Source organism: Apium graveolens, chromosome 11 (assembly GCF_009905375.1).
Source record: "Apium graveolens cultivar Ventura chromosome 11, ASM990537v1, whole genome shotgun sequence".
NCBI classification, from domain to species: Eukaryota; Viridiplantae; Streptophyta; class Magnoliopsida; order Apiales; family Apiaceae; genus Apium; species Apium graveolens.
This window is the reverse complement of record NC_133657.1, coordinates 90,207,937-90,227,189: the sequence shown is the minus strand read 5'-3', so window position 1 is coordinate 90,227,189 and position 19,253 is coordinate 90,207,937. Positions and strand designations below refer to the sequence as shown.

The window sequence follows — 19,253 nt, the reverse complement described above, 5'->3', positions numbered from 1 at the left end:
GGTTAGGCTGCTGATCAGTCACGCACTAACCCCGAGCAAGGCACACAGCATTGCTCTAACTACTGGATCCAAGGCACACATTGGCCTAACTTGACCATTATATGGTCTGACCATGAATCTGGTCCACAATTTTATAAAAACAATCCAATTCTAACATAATAACAGAATATGCAATAATAAACAAAAACTGAAATCATTAACAACAATAAATGTTTAACAATGAAAGGGTTTCAATCCTTGTAAGGATCAATAAGGCAATTTAAAATCTTGGATGCTGGGTAATGAAAGAATTGGATAACAAAGGAATCAACATTTCAGGGTTTCAAAGATTTGGGCTTTCAAAGCATAGGATACAATGATTGAATGTACAAGTAATTCAGTTCAGTGTTTGGGATTTTGTTTACATGTATTTGTGGAGTAATATCGTATACTTGAGATTTGTGTTTAGGTATACAACAATCAATGGTCTAGAAAGAATAAGGTTCATGACTCAAGAACAATAACTGGAATCAGGGTTTAGGTTTCAGTGCTTCAAAGCACTTGCAATATCAACAAGACTATCACGTCTTACAATATTTCGAGAAAGTTCGGAATACTTGCCTGATATTATTTTACTACACTGCACTCGCTTCCAATCACAAGCGTCTTACTCCTCAACTATCTGTTTCCCTTTCCTACGTCTTGCCTCTTCTGCTCACATATCATAAGCATCTATCAATAATTTACTCATGGAATTCTATTCAACATATACTTCTATCTACCCTTCGTTTTACCCAAATCCGATTAACGGATTGAAAGTTATGCAATAATCAAGTAAACACCGAATATATAGACCGATAGTCAATTAACAAGTCACATATAACACATAATACATCACGTAATCAATGATATATTATTTATAAAGAAGTCTCGGGTCATAAATAGGCTTTCTGGTATTTAAAATGATTTTTAAAACATTTTTCGGAATTAAAACGGGTCGTTGGATCAATTTCGGGTTAATAAACAGGGTTCGGTTGGCCAATTCTGGCTCCGAAATAATTTTAGAATAATTATCGAGCCTTGGAAATAATTTAGAATAATATTTTAAAGCTCGAAACTATTTTTTAGAATTTTTAAATCATTTTTAAATAATTAAATCTAATTAAATAATTAATTAAATCAATTAATCAATTAATTTTCGAATTAATTGACCAATTAATCAATTAGAAATTAACTGAAATTAATTAACTAATTAATTTAGATTTATTTATGAATTAAAAATAATTTTTAGAATTAAAATAATAATTTTTAGAATTTTCAGAAATTAAAAATGAATTTTTATAATAAAAATAAATAGGAAATATGATTTTTAAACATTTTTAAAACAGAAATCCAATTTTTGCAAAGTCTGGAAACTACAGGGACGAAACTGCATCGTTTTCAAAACTGCAGGGACCAAACTGCAATTTTGCAGTCTAGTCGCCGGAAAAAGTCGGGGATGGCCGGAGAACACGTTCCCGGCGTCCTCACCCCACCAACACCTCCAGATCACATCTACAGGTTACTAGGAACACAATCATGCAATCAAAACAACCTAACAATCCCTGAGTTGGCCGAAATTTGGCCGTGAAATTTTCCAGTTTCCGGCGAACATCGGAAAACTTCAAAACACAACTCCCTTCTCTACAGACCTCGTTGGTTCATGAAAATTATACGACTAGATTGCAAAGTTCACATAGAATACAACCCACTATAACACAACATCAATCTATCACAGAATAAGAAACCCCCAAATTTCAATTAAGAACATTCATACGGGTTATAAACCCTAATTTTAAAATTCGAAAATCAAACTCAAATTTGAACATGTTATTGAACTCCAAATCAGACGTATGACATATGAAAATCATCAGGAAAACAAGCTCTACAACATGCAATCACCAAATCATACAAACAATCATCCGAACAAAAATTCATATTTTTAATAAAATAAATTCGAAAATAAATAAATTTTTAGAAAAATAACCTTGATTTCTGCAGGTGTATGGATTACAGAATCTGGTAGAGCTCTTCAAGACCTTCAGATTGGTTACTCGAGCTTTCCAAACCGAATTCAATAACATCTCCGAATGCTTGTTTGATTCTTAGAACAGTTTTAGGAAATTAGGGTTTTTTTCTGAAAATTATATAATTATCTGTCTGCAAATGATTTTGATACGAAATAAAATACGGTAAAAGGCTATTTATAATTTCGGAAAATTAGTATCCCGTTGGATCATTCCGGATATAAAACGGTACGTTTATTTATAAAAACTGATCCAAACGGTATCGGTTTTCGGGATAATTATCCAAATCAGTACAATTTGTACTGCGGTCTTGGTCTCAGCGCCTGGTTACACATATTACGAAGTGATAATTGTGATAGTTTAATAAAAAGCTCCCGTGTATCGAAAATACGGGTTTTATTGATTTACCGAAACGAATATTGTATCAAAAATGTTGCGCCGGGACCCGCGCAGGACAAACCGTATGCCGGATCGAAAAAGTCGAAACATGGAATATGCTCGAAATATTACAATTAGGTTAGGAAGGAGTTCTCGAAAGAGTTTCGGGTTCCAAAAACGTAACAACGGTTGACGTCGGTTGGTTCTCGTTTTTATAAAATAGATTTTAATTACCCGGAAAAAGATTTTAGAAATTTCATATGATTCTTATAAATCCATAAACCAACATAAAAATAATTAGGAAGATATGACAATTATCTATATTTTATTTTGGACATATAAAAATTAAAATACTCAATTAATATTATTTTTTTGAATATTCAAGTACAGATAACACTTAACTATTAACTCACAGAATAGATACTGAACATACATAATAATTATATAATAGCAAAAATAATTACACGATATATCCCGGATATTACATCAATTCAAGAAATTTAAGCTCCATCTGATTCTGCATGTACTTAGGGTAATACTTTTCCAGAAATAACTTCTTAAATCTTTCCCAAGAAACTTACTGATTTGCTTCCATAACTTTTACTGATTCCCACCAATAGATGACTTCGCCCTTCAAGAAGTAAGTAGCATATGGTGTCTTCTGATCGTCCCCTAACTGTACCAACTCAAAAGCCCTTTCCATTTCCTTAATCCATGTGTTAGCTATTATTGGATCAGTGGTATCATGAAATGCAGGTAGGTTCACATTCGGAAAAGCCTTGAAAGTAACAACTTGTCGAGGTGGTACTGGTGGATCAGGTGGTTGGTGTGGTTCACGGTTATCTTGGTTTTCAAATTGTTGTTGAAGAGTTAGTTGTTGTTGAGCTATAGCAATTGTTTGCTGTTGTAAGGTTTCTAATAATCGAAGAATATTTGGATCTGTGGTAGATGTGGTTGTTGGGTTCTTCTTTTTGGGTGGCATGATCCTGAAATAAGAGTTACGTCAAAACAGGTATGAATAATGAAATAATTCGAGGGTGTCGCATGGTATTCTTATTTACATATGAGGTCAAGTTTCAAATTTAACAAATATGGTTATGCATATAAAGGTGTAAGATAACAACTGAAAGCAAATGGAATGATAGTGCATAATAATTGAAATTTAAAGGTCACAATACATCAAGATTAGGATAAAGTCTGATTCTAGGAATAACATGCTTATTTAAAGGAAACAACTGGGAATTCTACAAAGTCCGATAATACAACAACATGAAAGGTAGATAATGGAAAGAACTAAGGCTCCACTCCATCGGAACGGGGTTTGGTAGTCTTCTCCTCTCGAAGCATCTTCACAATGCTCTGGAACTCATCCGCCACCATCTGGATGATATACTGACTGGTACGGTCTCGGTCTGATGGCATTTCCTCAAGCTTAATATTGACGTACAGAACCAAAGTCTCAAATCTCGCAGTCATCTGCTCCTTAGGCTTCCCTTCATAGTTTTGGATGTCCGGATACACGTTCTTCAATCGGTCTATCAGTTTGTCGTACTTGCCCTAAAGCATGTCAAACTCGCGCCTCAACTCAGCATACACGGAGAAAGCAATAGTGTCGTCCGACCCAGAGGATGACGAGGAGTGCGCCCTTTGCTGATAAACCAATAAGAGGAGTATTAATAATAAATTTACTTAACCTACTCTCTCGCATATTATCTATAACCTATACATATATCCTATAACCTATTTGGGCTGTCCAAGGACTCTAAACCGTAGCTCTGATACCAAAACCTGTCACACCCCCAACTTAACCATACATAATATATAACTATTACAATATTTAAAAGAAAGTAAATACAACTGAATCCAAGATCTTACAGTTTAGAGTTTGGAACAGCGCAACACTACTAACTATTACAACTGGTTTTAATATCGAGTCCTCACACAAAACTATCTCTTATTTTACCTGAGCTCGGACATACGCATCGGCATCACAAGTCTTACGTACTGTCTGCTTGAATCTAACCATAGCTGCTAGCTGTAATATCAGGGTTAAAGCAAGTAGTGAGCCAAATGCGCAACAAGTGCTAAACAATATGATACAAAACATAAATCGAGATATATATTAAAGAATGACAATATGAATATATAACTAATAATAACAAGAGATGAACTTTTGGGTGACGGCATCATTTGCTTGTATCAAAAACTTTTTCAAAATCATATCTTAATCAAAAACCATTTTATGACGCTACGGATTACAGCCGATGATCAGCCGCGAAGTAATCCCGAACCTCGTTGGGTTCTAAAACATTAATTGGATTGCTAGGCAACTTTTAAGCCTACAATATCAATGTGAAAAGGACTTGGGTCTCAGTCCAGATCCACTATTTAAAGAAAACATTTACCCCCCTTTGGGACTGAAAATCCGAATTTTAATCATTTCAAAAACTGATGCCGATTGATAATAAAATTTCTTAAACAGTAAACATCTTTATCAAGGGATTGTAGATTGACTTGAAACACTGGAATTATGTTCACTAAATCTTAGGCCATGATCCACTAGACTTTACTCTATCAGGGTAATTGAAAGGTTTCCATTTACAAGAATTTTGACAAGGAGATTTAGTAGGGTTATTGGATAATATGAAAGAGTAATGCCAAACTAGGCTTAAAGAAATGGTTTTAGAAAAGGTATAGGTATTAGAACATCAAGAAGATAAGAATTACTGGTTACAAGTATGATAGAGGTGTTAAGATATAAAGAAAGTGATCATTAGCTCAAGGTATATCAGGATGTCAAGCTTTAGGGTAAGGATAGGGTTATCAAACAATCGTGAACGACTTTAAAGAATATCTGGCTTTTAGGTATCAAGATAAAGTTTCTATCGGGGTTCTTACAAGAGTTAAATCAATCATCAGGGTGTAAAATGAAGATTTCTCAGTAATCAATAGCATGTTAATCAAAAGGATGAATCATGTATTATAACAATTCTCTATTTTATCATGGCATCCCGATTTTATTGGTATACTAGCATGGTATGATTTTTGATCTACTTGCAATAAGTACTTGAGGGTTCATGGCATTTCTATATAATACGAAGATAGGTTTGAGAATTACTTGGTTCGGGTATAACAAGGTAAATCAGGATACTCGCATCATATATATAAGAACTAGTTATCACACATTCGCAGTGTAAACTAAAAAGTAGGTTGAATCACTTGCCTTGAAAAGGCTGGACTGGACTGGACTGGAAAGTAGGAGCAACTGGAAGCTTTACTCGACCTTTATGGCAAGTTTACCCTCGTCTCGAGATCCTACACAATTAATAATAACCTCATTATAATATATTCTCACCAACGCAACCTATTTACAACCCGAAATTAAACAGAAATGGCACTTAGGCCTATATGCACGCAATTTATAATCACCTTATATACATAATAGTACACATAGCCACATATACTCACATACCATATTTTAAATACCAAAAAATATCACACACACACACCATATTGCAACACTAGGCTTGGATGATCTCGTTCCACAACTTAAGTCACTTGATCGCTAAACTAGACAAAGTCTCCAAATTTTGGCCTCCTAACTCGATGTGCCTTTATTAAACTATCCAAAAACTATTGACCCTCACTTGGGCCTTTCACTCTACTGGCTTTTTGCTATCCTGAAACTATAGTGGTCAACCTAGGCCTCACTCATAAATGCTCTAAAACTATGTGGTAAGTGAAGGTGCTTACTAAGGTAAATTTCAGAATGACATCTATGGTTTCTTGAGTGCATTAGACACTCTTAAACTACAAGTTTACCACCAAAACTTCTACACTAGACTCTTCTGATCATAAAGCAACTCCCAAACTTGATGTGGCTCAAAGGCCTAGCTTGGGCCTCCCTAGGCCTAAGCTTAAAGTCCATGGTTCCCCTATTTTTCTGGGCAGAAAAGGTCCTGACTTGAACTAACTTGTGACAAATTATTCTAACTCAAATCCTATGAACTATGGCTGGAAAAACTCCTCTGACACTCCCTGTAACTAAGGCCCAATAGGGCCTAATGAGGGCCTACCTATGACATGGTCAAAACTTCCTATTTCTAAGTTGCAACAAAACTGTCCCCTGCTGGACATATTTTGTGATTCCACTCGTGTACCTAACCAAACGTCTTACAAACCTCCAACAAACACCCAAAACCTATTATATACTCCTATTTCTAGCTTCTGGTGGCTTGGACCTCAAAGTGCACAACAAATGCTCATTCAAAACATCCCCATAAACTAGTGCATCAAATCTGGAAAAATGCAAACACTAACTAATCCCTTTCCACCTTGACTCCCACTTATTAACCAAACATCCAACCTTTACCAAAGCAAACCTAGTGCATCAAAATCCTAAAATAGTGCCTCAACAGGAGTGGAGATCATCCATGCCCTAGAACACCAACATGCAAATAAAAATATAACATGCAACTCATGGAAAACACTTAACAAGATTTCTGCTAAAACATAGAGTTTAAATTCTTGTAAATTCGACTTGCACCTATTACTCAACCTTAATAATCATGAAATATATCTTCTCTTAACTATTATTAAGAAATATATCATGGAAACAATCTATTTCAAGCACAAATAATTCGAATTTATAGATTTTTAAACATGAAAACATGATTTCCAGAAGAGTAACATACACAACATGGTTGATCATCATATTAACATCTTAAAACTAGCATGCATGGCTAAACATGATTATATAGTGAAATTTCAGTAGCATTCAAAGGTTTTTAAATCATGGTTTCTCCATAAAACACTTAGTTAAAAGATATATAAAATGTATCTCATAGAGAGCTCTTGAATTCACAAGAATAAAAAGTTTCTCTTTGGAGATCACACAAAAGCTACACATGCAACCATGAAACTTCATCTCCCAAATCATAAAACTCTTGGGAAGTATATAAAATAAATGTAGGTGGAAGAATTACACTAGGAAAGATGAGAAATGGGATGGAAAAATGGAAGGGAGTGGGGGAGGGGGTTCTCGGCCGAGAGCAAGGAGAGGGAGGGGGAGGAGAGAAAAAGAGAGGTGAGTTGGAGTGTGGAGTGATTGAAATGATTTCTCACATTTTGTTTTTGGTTTTATGCCTTTTATTGACTAAAAGAAATAAGTGGAAATGAGAATGTACAAGAATACCCTCTAGCTAAAGTTAGGCCATTTTGCATGCAAGGTTAATGTGGTAATTTGGTTAACAACAAGTGAGTTAGTGGGGTTGGAAAGGTCTCCTTTGCCCTTTAATAGAATGGAAGAGTGATTTGCATGAAAGAGTTTTCATGTAATTTTCTAATTATAACAAAAAGATTTATTTTTATAAAATAAAATACAAGTTCAAAAATTATAAAATTTATACCATAAAATAACTTGGATTTTTAGAAATTTTATAATATCACTTTTGAAATTTGTGAATGAAATAACTTTTAAAAGAAAATTTTTCCAAGGTTTAGAATATTCCTTATAAATCAAATATAAGGGAAATAAATAAACTTTTGCTTTGAAAAATCATATTCTACATAAAGCAATTTATAATGCAAAAAGTTTCATTCACACAACGTACAATCATTAAGTATATTTACATTCGGCTCTAATATTATACAAAGTTCACAAATAATATTACACAAAATGCCGGTCGTAACAATCATGAATGTCTAATTTGTGTTCTTGTTTTGTTAAAAACAATCCTTCTAATGTTTATAAAATCCTCTCCCAAGGTAGATTATAGTGCCTACAACTATCCATTCAAAGCCACTCCCATGGTCATACAAAATACAATTGTAGACTATTAAAAGTCAAGGATTATAAGTTTCACAATTCTCATATCAATCTCCCGATCTGATACTTAAATTGTGTCTATCACATCATGTACTAGAATTATAACTCCTCTCCCGATTCGTTATAACTCCTAAAAATTCAATTAGAAGTTAGCTACTCCTCTAATTGTATAAAGTGCTCAATGACAGATTAACAATAATAAGAAAATCATAATATAATCAAACAAATATATTAAGCCAATTGAATACTACCCAACTCTTAGATAAAGGAATTAGCTACTCATGATAAGATAAACAAACTAGGTATTAAGAACGCAAACCATGAGTTAAGAATTGATGCACAAAGAATACAACTTTAAAGTTCCCTTGGAAATCTGGATGAATCCCTTCACTCCTTCTTCCAATCTCCCTCTGAAGCTGCTTTTCTCCCTTCTCTCAAGAATACAATTATCAAACTATTCTTTAATACAATATGTTATGGTTCTCTCTATACAATATGTCTCAAACTTAATATATCTGAAAGAGTTTTAATGTTTTCCAAGAAAATATAAATAATTTCCCAAAATAAATTAGATTCTATGTAAAATTCGAAGTCTTTTTTTTCGGGCCTGATTCTGGGCTTCTCCAGTTGGAATCTTAGTGTTGGACCACTTCTAAACTATAGATAATTATTTTAGCTTCGCATGAGCTGTAAGATCGCCCAATCTGATGTCTAGAACTCAAGTTACGACCCAAATAGTGATGTATGCGCGTGCAGCCCAATAAATCCGAATTTCCTTATGATTTAAGTCCAAATAAGCCCAATTTCATCCAAATTTGGGAATTCTTTATTTCCTGTCATAAAACAACAAACTCTAATTAATAATATCCAATTAATTATATAATATTATAAATATGAGAACAATATCCCTTAATATATATATAAATATATACTCTATCAAATATCCCCACACTTAGTATTTTGCACATCCTCGTGCAAACTAAAATAATATATTATTAACTAGTACCACTTTCGTAAGGTTATCACAGTTGCATTTGTCATATGCAATAAGCCCTTTAAACCCCAAGGTAGCCCTAGTGGACGAGTAAGGTCTCGTGAGGGCCTATAGTGAATGTACCCATAAAATCCATCTAACCCATGTAATATGCAATTATATGAATGCAACTAAATGATTGACAATATAGAAGATCTTAAATATAACAGTTCATGCCAAGTCAGATAGAACCCTCAGCTCATGCACCAAGTTTAGATATATCAAGCTCATACACAATATCACAACATAGTTAACACAAGTACAGAGTGTGCGTATGTACTTAGCTTAACAAAACGTTCTCTAATGAACCAAGAACAAAGACAGACAAGTTTCAACATGACAAGTCATGCGAGTTAATAGCCCCAAGTTGAGTATTAGAATAGATCTTAAACACTTCGTTACTTAGAACTAGCCATCGTTCAAGTTTAGCAAGGGATTTTCATGTCTTTCTTTATTTCTATAACACTACAACTATATGTACATAAAATTTTTTTTACTGCTCGGTCTAAGGTTCGATGGCTCCTCAGTGTAAATGAGTTACGACCGCCATAAGACTTCACAAGCTCGGTCTAAGGTTGGGTGGCTTCTCAGGGTAAGTGAGTTACGACCTCCATCAAACTTTGCCAACCATATTATACACACATATATTTAATGGTTTATTAACTATGCAATGTTCGAGATCCCTTTAGATTTATGCACTAATACCCATGTAGCGAGTGTTGGGCTTAATTACTCGAGTATTAATGAACTCAACCTAGTCAATCATACCACTTTTTTTTCTTCTTTTTTTTGTGTGTAATTTATTACTACTATCATACATTCATTTTTTTTCTTTTGTTTTTTATAGACATTTACACCCCATAGCTTCCCCCAAACTTAAGCATTTACGTACTAAGCTCAAAAGGGAATAGTCAAAATTCTAATCATCAACAAGCGGCTATCCCTCAAGAAACAAGCATATCTAAGTCTCAGTTTAAGAGCACAATAAGTGTGTGTGAAGAAATAAGCTCTGCACAAGTGACATTACGCATGCAATATCTTTAGCAGGTGATCATACCAAGACTTAGTTACTAACATGGTACACATAGTATCATCATAGTTCACCAACTTGGACTACTACTAATTTGAGATCATGATATGATATGATTCAATGCAATGCAACTAACTTATAATGTCACTATATGATACAATGCAATATATATGAACTATCTTACAAGCCTGTAATTTTTTTATTTTTTTTGAGTGTTTTAATTTTTTTATATATCACACTATAACACAATTTGAACATATCCCCACACTTGAATGGAACAATGTCCTCATTTCCAGACACACACACTAAATAAATAATCCTATAATATAAAGAAAGAAAGAAGTACTCCCTTATGCATAAGCATGAAGTGCCGACAGCCATGACTACGGCGATGGCGGCCGAAGAAAGTGAAAATTTAGGTAGCCAAACATCTCATTCAAAAAGTCTTGTTGAGTTATCACGTCCGTCCGAACAACTGAAATGTCAAGCTTTAAGTCCTCAAGGATTTCTTTTCTTTTCCATTATTGATGGCTCCAACCTCGATAATTCTTAACCGTGGGTAACCAAAAACGTAGTGTGGCTTTTTAAGAATGAGCATTCCAAATTAATCAAACATCACAGTGGGTGGATGGTGCCTGTGGCATGACCATGCCATAAAGTTGCATGTTCATGCTAAAAAATGAATAGATACGGAAGTCTGAGAGATGAGTGTGCTGAAGGAGCCTGATCAGGTGTAAGTGTGACCAGTGTCATATACAATGGGTACCCTTGTTCTGATATTGTGTTGTTGTAAAATACTTCTTATAAATCATTAACATGTTGAAGAAATATCCACAAAGACTAATGAATTAGGCTACAAAAGAACAAAGAAGATGAGCTTGTTTATGCTGGTATCAGGATGCTGCATGAACATGTAGTGCTTTTGATGCATGACCATGCCAAGAGTAGCATGATCCTGTTCACTTTCCGGTAGATTATGCACAGGCCAAGGTAGTCAGGCATGATCATGCCACAGTTTGTGCATGATCATGTCATGCGTGAAGACGCCGCTGTGAAGCACAAAGACAACATTGCATGATCATGCTAGAGTATTTGCATGATCATGCCAAAATCACAGTAACATAAGACCTGGATCGCATCAATCTGTAAAGAAGTGCATGATCATGCCAAGCTTGTGAAAATCAAGTGAACACCATAAATATTCGAGTGCATGACCATGCTGCATAGGTGCATGACCATGTCTTCTAATGGAAAATCAATTGAATCAACTGTCGAATAAGCATGACCGTGTGAAGACTTGCATGACCATGTAAAATGGTAAAAATTTAGTCGATGTATCATGTTTTGGTGCATGAGCATGCCAAAGTTTTGCATGAGCATGCCATGAATAGGTCAAAGAAGTATCATCTAATCAAATAGCAGCACCAACTGATAGCATGAACATGGGAGAGAAAATTGCATGAACATGCCAATACCACAGTAGCTGCGGACTTAGACATCGCGAGGTTGTTATGAAAGAGCATGATCATGCTTGAAACCTACGTGACTATGTCATAAGATGAAAAATTACACAGGCCTGCTGCGTAACGATGCCAAAAAATGTGCGATCATGCAAAATTATTAAAATCTAGCCGAGGAGGTAGGTTTCTGCTGTGTGAACATGTGGACACCCATGCTAGTTTTCCATTATTATACAAAATCATTCTAAACACCTGAATCACTTCAAACAAACACTTAAAGACAACATGTGGGAGTAAAAAAACAAAATCTAACTATTACTAAAATCTTGGGTTGCCTCCCAAGTAGCGCTTCTTTAAAGTCATTAGCTTGACGTATACAAACAGTTATCGTTATTAATGAGGAGAGAAAACAAATAAATTCACATACCGATGAATCAGTATTAGAATTATGATGTTCAAATATATCTTAGGTCAACAAACCAATAAGAAAAATAGTATGGACCACAATAGCTTAAGAGACCTCGAAAAATCAAAATAGCTAGAAAAGTCATCAGAATAATCACCACAAGTACGACTCATAAACTCCTCCCAAATTGGATCTTTATATTCATAAGCAAGACTTTCAATTTCATCAAACTTAAATTCCTCCTCGATTTTAATTGGACACTCGTCAATTTTTACCTCATCTACCAATTTATTAAGCTCAACAATGTTTTCTAGATTTGGCAGAATTTCAATTGCATCCAAATTATCATTATCGCACATGGGACTATAATCAACTAAACAAGTAGTATCATCAAACACAAAATTGTCATTAATTTCTAAATAAGAATCATGGATCGTTGGAAAATTGATACAAGGAGGAACTTGAAGACAACCATCATGCATCACAAGTTGAACTTCCATAATAAAACTATTCCTTTTAGCATTCTCCTCGTACCAACCTACTGATTCTACTTCACATGGAATTTCATCTTTATTAGAAATCTCAAAATTTGAGTCATCAAAGTGTTTAAGAAGTCCCAAAGAAAGTAAAGAAGGATTATAATTACTCAAACTCTCATCAACACCATTGCATACATATGAATCATCATGGTATTGATTATCAAAAGAATATGAAAAATCTATGCTAGGAGGGTATGGAGCATAATATGAGTTGTAATAATCGAACGAGTTCACCTGATACGCATTAAAATCCTGAAAAGAATTAAAATTTTTGATATCGTTCTTGATTGTTGATGAAGTCTTGAGCGTTATCCCAGCCAAAATTGTTGTACATGTTGTCTCCCAAACTCAAAACTGTACGTTGTCTACCTCAAAGAAACCTGTAGACACACCAAAGAAAAACAAAAAGAAGGAAAAAAGCTATATACAAAGATAAAATCCAAACTACAAGAAACAATTAACTCAAAATCAATATTGTTTCCTTCCCCGGAAGCGACGCCAATTTGTTGATGTGTATTTTAAGAGTATCATTCGCAGGGAAGGACTAATATCAATACCAATCTCAAGTCTCCTATTTCTCACAATTCAGAAGTGTGGAGAATAATTTATGGATGTGTGTAATTATCAACTAATTAATCTAATAAATAAATAATACTATATAATAACAATGAGAGAAAACAATCCAAGAATCAGGGTTCTTCAATGGCTATCATGAATATCTAATTTGTGTTCTTGTTGTGTTAAAAACAATCCTTCTAATGTTTATAAAATCCTCTCCCAAGGTAGATTATAGTGCCTACAACTATCCATTAAACGCCACTCCCATGGTCATACAAAGTACAATTATAGACTATTAAAAGTCAAGGATTATAAGTTTCATAATTTTCATATCAATCTCCCGATCTGATACTTAAATTGTGTCTATCACATCATGTACTAGAATTACAACTCCTCTCCCGATTCGTTATAACTCCTAAAAATTCAATTAGAAGTTAGCTACTCCTCTAATTGTATAAAGTGCTCAATGACAGATTAACGATAATAAGAAAATCACAATATAATCAAACAAACATATCAAGCCAATTGAATACTACCCAACTCTTAGATAAAGGAATTAGCTACTCATGATAAGATAAACAAATTATATATTAAGAACGCAAACCATGAGTTAAGAATTGATGCACAAAGAATACAACTTTAAAGTTCCCTTGGAAATCTGGATGAATCCCTTCACTCCTTCTTCCAATCTCCCTCTGAAGCTGCTTCTCTCCCTTCTCTCAAGAATATAATTATCAAACTATTCTTTAATACAATATGTTATGGTTCTCTCTATACAATATGTCTCAAACCTAATATATCTGAAAGAGTTTTAATGTTTTCCAAGAAAATATACATAATTTCCCAAAATAAATTGGATTCTATGTAAAATTCGAAGTCTTTTTTCCGGGCCTGATTCTGGGCTTCTCCAGTTCGAATCTTAGTGTTGGACCACTTCTAAATTATAGATAATTATTTTAGCTTCGCATGAGCTGTAAGATTGCACAATCTGATGTCTAGAACTCAAGTTACGACCCTAACAGTGATGTATGCGCGTGCAGCCCAATAAATCCGAATTTCCTTATGATTTAAGTCCAAATAAGCCCAATTTCATCCAAAGTTGGGAATTCTTTATATCCTATCATAAAAAAATAAACTCGAATTAATAATATCCAATTAATTATATAATATTATAAATATGAGAATAATATCCTTTAAAATATATATAAATATACACTCTATCTAACGGGCGATAATAAGAGAAAATTTGATGGTGGTAAGGATAAGGCGGATCAAGGGAAATCCAGTAAAAAGTTTCCAAAGCAGTTTGGAAGGAATAGGAATAGGAAATTTAGGAGACAGACTTTTCCCCAGGCTAGGCCTGCTACCACTTCAGTTGCTTCCACTCCCACCCAGTCAGCCAATGCAACGGTGGATTGTAAGTTATGTGACAAGAGACATAGTGGTCTGTGAAAAAGGGATGTTCAGTGTTTCAAATGTCATCAGAAGGGTCATTATGTATCAGAATGCAACTCAGAGAAACCCGCAGTTACTTGCTATAACTGTGGTAAGGTTGGACATCTTGCTAGGAATTGTAGGACTGCTACTCAAGGCAGTATTGGAAGTAATGCATCTCAAGGACCAGCCTCCAGTACAGCTAGATCCAGAACCTTGAAGATGACCAAGAGATCCAACGCTCAGAATTCAGATGTGGTTGCAGGTACGCTTTCTCTCAACTCCGTACATGTTAAATTTTTATTCGATTCAGGAGCATCCAAGTCTTTTATATCGAAGGATTGTGTAAATAAAATGGATTTAATGTTAGAAGACTTAGTTGAACCTTTGATTATATAAGTGGCTAATCAGGATAAAGTCTCAGTGAGTCAATTTTGTCCTAAGTGCCAAATAGAAATTCTCGGGCATTCTTTTTAGGTTGACCTAATACTCTTCGAGCTAGGAGAGTTCGATGTGATTTTAGGAATGGATTGGTTGTCCCAACATAAGGCAAACATTGACTATAAGAAGAAGAAAATTATGATGTTTATAGAGGATGATACCAGGGTAAATTATCAAGGACAGAGGCAAGAAAAGAAATTTCACTCGATATTAAAGGTAAAAAAACTGTTAAGAAAAGGATGTGAGGCTTACTTAGCCCATATAGTAGACATTGAGAAAGAGGCATATGATCTGTATGAGATTCCAATGGTAAGGTAATTTCCAGACATCTTCCCAGATGAGTTACCAGGATTGCCACCAGATCGTGAGATCGAGTTTTCTATTAACTTAGTTCCCGGAGCAGAACCAGTTTCAAAGGCTGTTAGGTAATGAATCACACGGGGGGGGTTAATGTGTTTTTCTGATTTTAGGCTTTTCTTGAAAGATAATGGTTAAACAAAGTAAATTAAATCTTGTATAGAAAGGTGTTCATGCAGAAATTAAACTTGCATAAAATAAAGAACACAGATCTTCAAAACTCACTTAATTTTTGTATTAAAAATTAAGATGCTTTGCTATAAAATTTCTAAGCTCTTTGAAGTTAAAGAGCTCAGCTTCTTCTTGAGAGTGTTACAAGAATTTTTGATCTAAATTGTTACATCTAACTAGAGGACCAGTGTTAACTTTATAGCTCAGTTAACTGCTGGTTTATACAGTGGATAATAAACATGCTATTAGCTTTTCTAAACTGTCATTTGTCATTTCTATTTATAGAAAAGTAAATCTTCCATTTCTGGCTTAGCAAATCTTTAGCATCCCGTGTTTACTTTAATCTTCCTCTGTAAGTTAATCTTTGCCATTGATCTTGCACACTCTTCAAGCTGCTTTTTGTAGACTAGTCAATCCAGCTGTTGGATTATTTGTTGATTGTTTATCTTGGATATTAAACTGATCTGTAATTCTGTACTTTGAGACTGTACTTGGAGATCTCCAGTTTGATTCATTTGAACACTTGATATCTTGACAAGTATAAAAGCTTATCGGGATCTCTAGTACTCCATAATGAGTTTGGCTTGTAGAGGTCTTCAACTCATCAAGATCTCTAGTCTTCATAACTTCACTTGACTTGCAGATATCTCTGAGTTCTCGAATGGATATAGACTTGTCGATAACTTTGAGTTCTCTAGTGAAGGAATGACTTGTCGATATCTTTTTGAGTTCTCGAGTCGCTTTCCTGACTTCTTTACTCCCGGTGGATATTGCTTATCCGTTGAGTAGATATTGCTCATCCGTCGAGTAGATGTATAGCTTATCCGTCGAGTAGATATTGCTCATCCGTCGAGTAGATGTTATTCATCCATCGAGTGGATATATAGCTCATCCGTCGAGTGGATATTACGTATATGTCGGTACTCTCTGGAGTTTGAATGACTTCTCGATAAGTCATTCTGGAATTCTCGAATGACTTCTCTATAACATTAAATCTGTGACTTGTAGAGATCTTGACTTAGAACATTTTTCTCCAAACAGATTTATTCAACTCCAAGCTTCTTCAAAATTCTTCTGAGGCATGATCTTCTTGATCTTCTTCCAGATAGAATCCTTAGGCTTGATACTATTTTAGGAAAAAGACTCCAGTCCGCTCCTTTGCATTTTTATAGACTTTAAGTGTTACATGTACATAATACAAATTTAGATAACAATACAACTTACTTAGGGTTGGCCCCAAGTTTAAATGATTGCTAATGACATTGTCAGCTTCAGTAATCTTTGACATCATCTATTATATATTACAATCTCCCCTAACTTGTTCATTATGAAATTATGCACAAGTTCTGGTTGATGATGTCAAAACTTTATCTAATTGCAGAACTCAAGAACCCAATTTTCCCATCTGATCTTCTTTTGTGAGTTGCATTTAGATTTATTTTTCCTTCTCCCCTATCAAGAAAAGAATATTATTATCTGGAAACATCCATTAGCTGTTTTGGCATTTATATATATATTCTCCCCCTTTTTGACATTATCTTCAGGAAGAAAGATCCAGCTAGATGCACATTGTTCAAGCTTTTGTCAATGCTCATGTAGAACACTATCAGCAGCTTCAAGTTTTAGTGAAGTCTGTAGTGATGAGTTTACCAAGTAGATTAGAATAGGAAAAACTTAAGCTCTCTGTTCTTTTGAATAAGTAGTCTCACTACCTCTCACAGCACTAGTCTCATGACTTTTAAGAGTCAGAGTTACCTCACAAGGATTGCTAAATCCAGACACTCATTCTACCTCTCCTTTTGCCAAGAAGGATCTTGCCCCTCTTAATTTTTGTTTTTCTCTCAATCTATTCACTCATTCTCACATAAAAGGCTCAAAAGTTGTTTGTCCTACAGAATTAAGAGGTGGCTAAGAAGAGTTAATCTTTGATCATATGATTAGGGGAAGACCATATAGGGCTAATCATACTCATTTCACCAGAAAAATGAGTGCATAAGCATCTATGACTGGGGTCACAATTTGACTCACAAATTGCTCTGTGTTTATGACTGTGTGTTGTCCTCCACTTGTAGTGGGAACCTCCAATTGAATTAGAGGAGATTTGACTGGGTTACTGCCATGTACACCAGCCTCAATCCCTTGTGTGTCTTGCAACACACTGGCACTTGAATGTGCTATGCTTGCCTTTCTCATGACATTGTCATAGACAATTGTTCTTCTAGCTTTGACTGCTAAGGCAGCTTCTGCTAGAGTTATGGGGAGAGTTGTTTCTTCTTGAGGAACCTCCAATTGAATTGGAGAGGATTTAGATAGCTCCCCCTCAGGAGTACTACCCTCAAACCTATCAGTCTGTTAAGACTATTTTGCACATGAAGGTGCATTAATGATATTCATGAAAAGCTGATAAATTTCCATGTTTGTGATACTAGTTCCTTTTTCTCAAACAACAGAACAACTGAAGAACATTTTGGGGATTTTGTCCTTTTGTCAAACAGGTTCCTTTTGACAGTTACCTGAGTGGGATTGTGTTTGAGTTTGTGTTTGTGTTGCTGTGCCTGGGTAAACTGCAGTTTAGTTTTGAAATGTTTTAGCTGCAGTTTTAGCACTAATACCTGTGAATTGATTATTCGAATTCCCTATTGATGTCTTATATTAGACCTGTAATGCATTGAACAAATGTATCTTTTTGGAGTTTCATTAGACAAATACATTGTAAGATATTTTAGTTGCAAGCATTATTACAGAGAAGGCAAAATTCAATATAGATATAAGCACATAGGAAGCATTACACAAACAAAAGAATACTTAGAGAAGAATTTGGATTTTTATTAATAATAGAAATAGAGTACATTACGACATAGATTTAACAAGTAAATCCTAATCCTAACTACTCTAGTTTGGACTTCTTCTTCTCTACCTCCAATCTCCTTGCCCTGCGCTCGTAAGCCCTGGACATGGAGTTTGCAAGAGAGATGATTCTCTCCTGCAGCTCCAGAGCAGCAAGTCATTGCTGCTAGCCACCCTCGCTCGTCTCTCCTGCTCGAGAAAGACTTCCATCTCGAAGAAAAGAATATCAAGTTGATCATCCCATGAGAGTTCATCAAAGATCTCTCGTGGAAGATCAAAAGGGCTGTATACGATCTCCTTGATGCGGATTTGATGTCCCAAAGGGTCATAATAGACCTTATCATCAGTCAAGTTACAAGCTGGAAGATAAACGCCATGGTTAAGTGTGTGAAAAACGGGGGCAGCCATTTGGAGCGAAAAGAACAATAAGTGAGTTTTGAGGCTAAAATAGTTTATTAGAAAGAGAGTGGTGATGAATGGTAAAGAGGGAGGGGTTTTTAATATATAGAGGGAGTAAAGATAGAAACCAGTAGACTCTTGAGTTGCCCGGATAATACAAATAATAAACACATACGCATATTTGACAGTTAGAAATGACTAGTTACTATTCCCCATGCAAGTACTCAAGAATATTAGTTTACTTTAGAGAGTGACTATTCCCCATGCAAATAAGCACGTACTCCCTACACAAAAAGTAACTCCTCCTATTAGCATTCAGTCAAATAAA

General features: G+C 34.9%; 1 protein-coding gene across 1 annotated transcript in view; it reads right to left on the bottom strand.

Annotated features, from left to right (window-relative positions):
• The window catches only part of LOC141695688 (uncharacterized), a 133,480-nt gene extending 114,546 nt beyond the window's left edge, over positions 1–18,934 (bottom strand). Inside the window, exons 1-3 of the mRNA XM_074499916.1 lie at positions 18,634–18,934; positions 13,079–13,098; positions 12,337–12,970 (exon numbers count right to left, since the gene is read on the bottom strand). Of these exons, the coding sequence (XP_074356017.1) occupies positions 12,337–12,970; positions 13,079–13,098; positions 18,634–18,934 (955 nt within the window). The remainder of the gene's footprint in view (positions 1–12,336; positions 12,971–13,078; positions 13,099–18,633) is intronic.
• Positions 18,935–19,253: the final 319 nt, after the last annotated feature.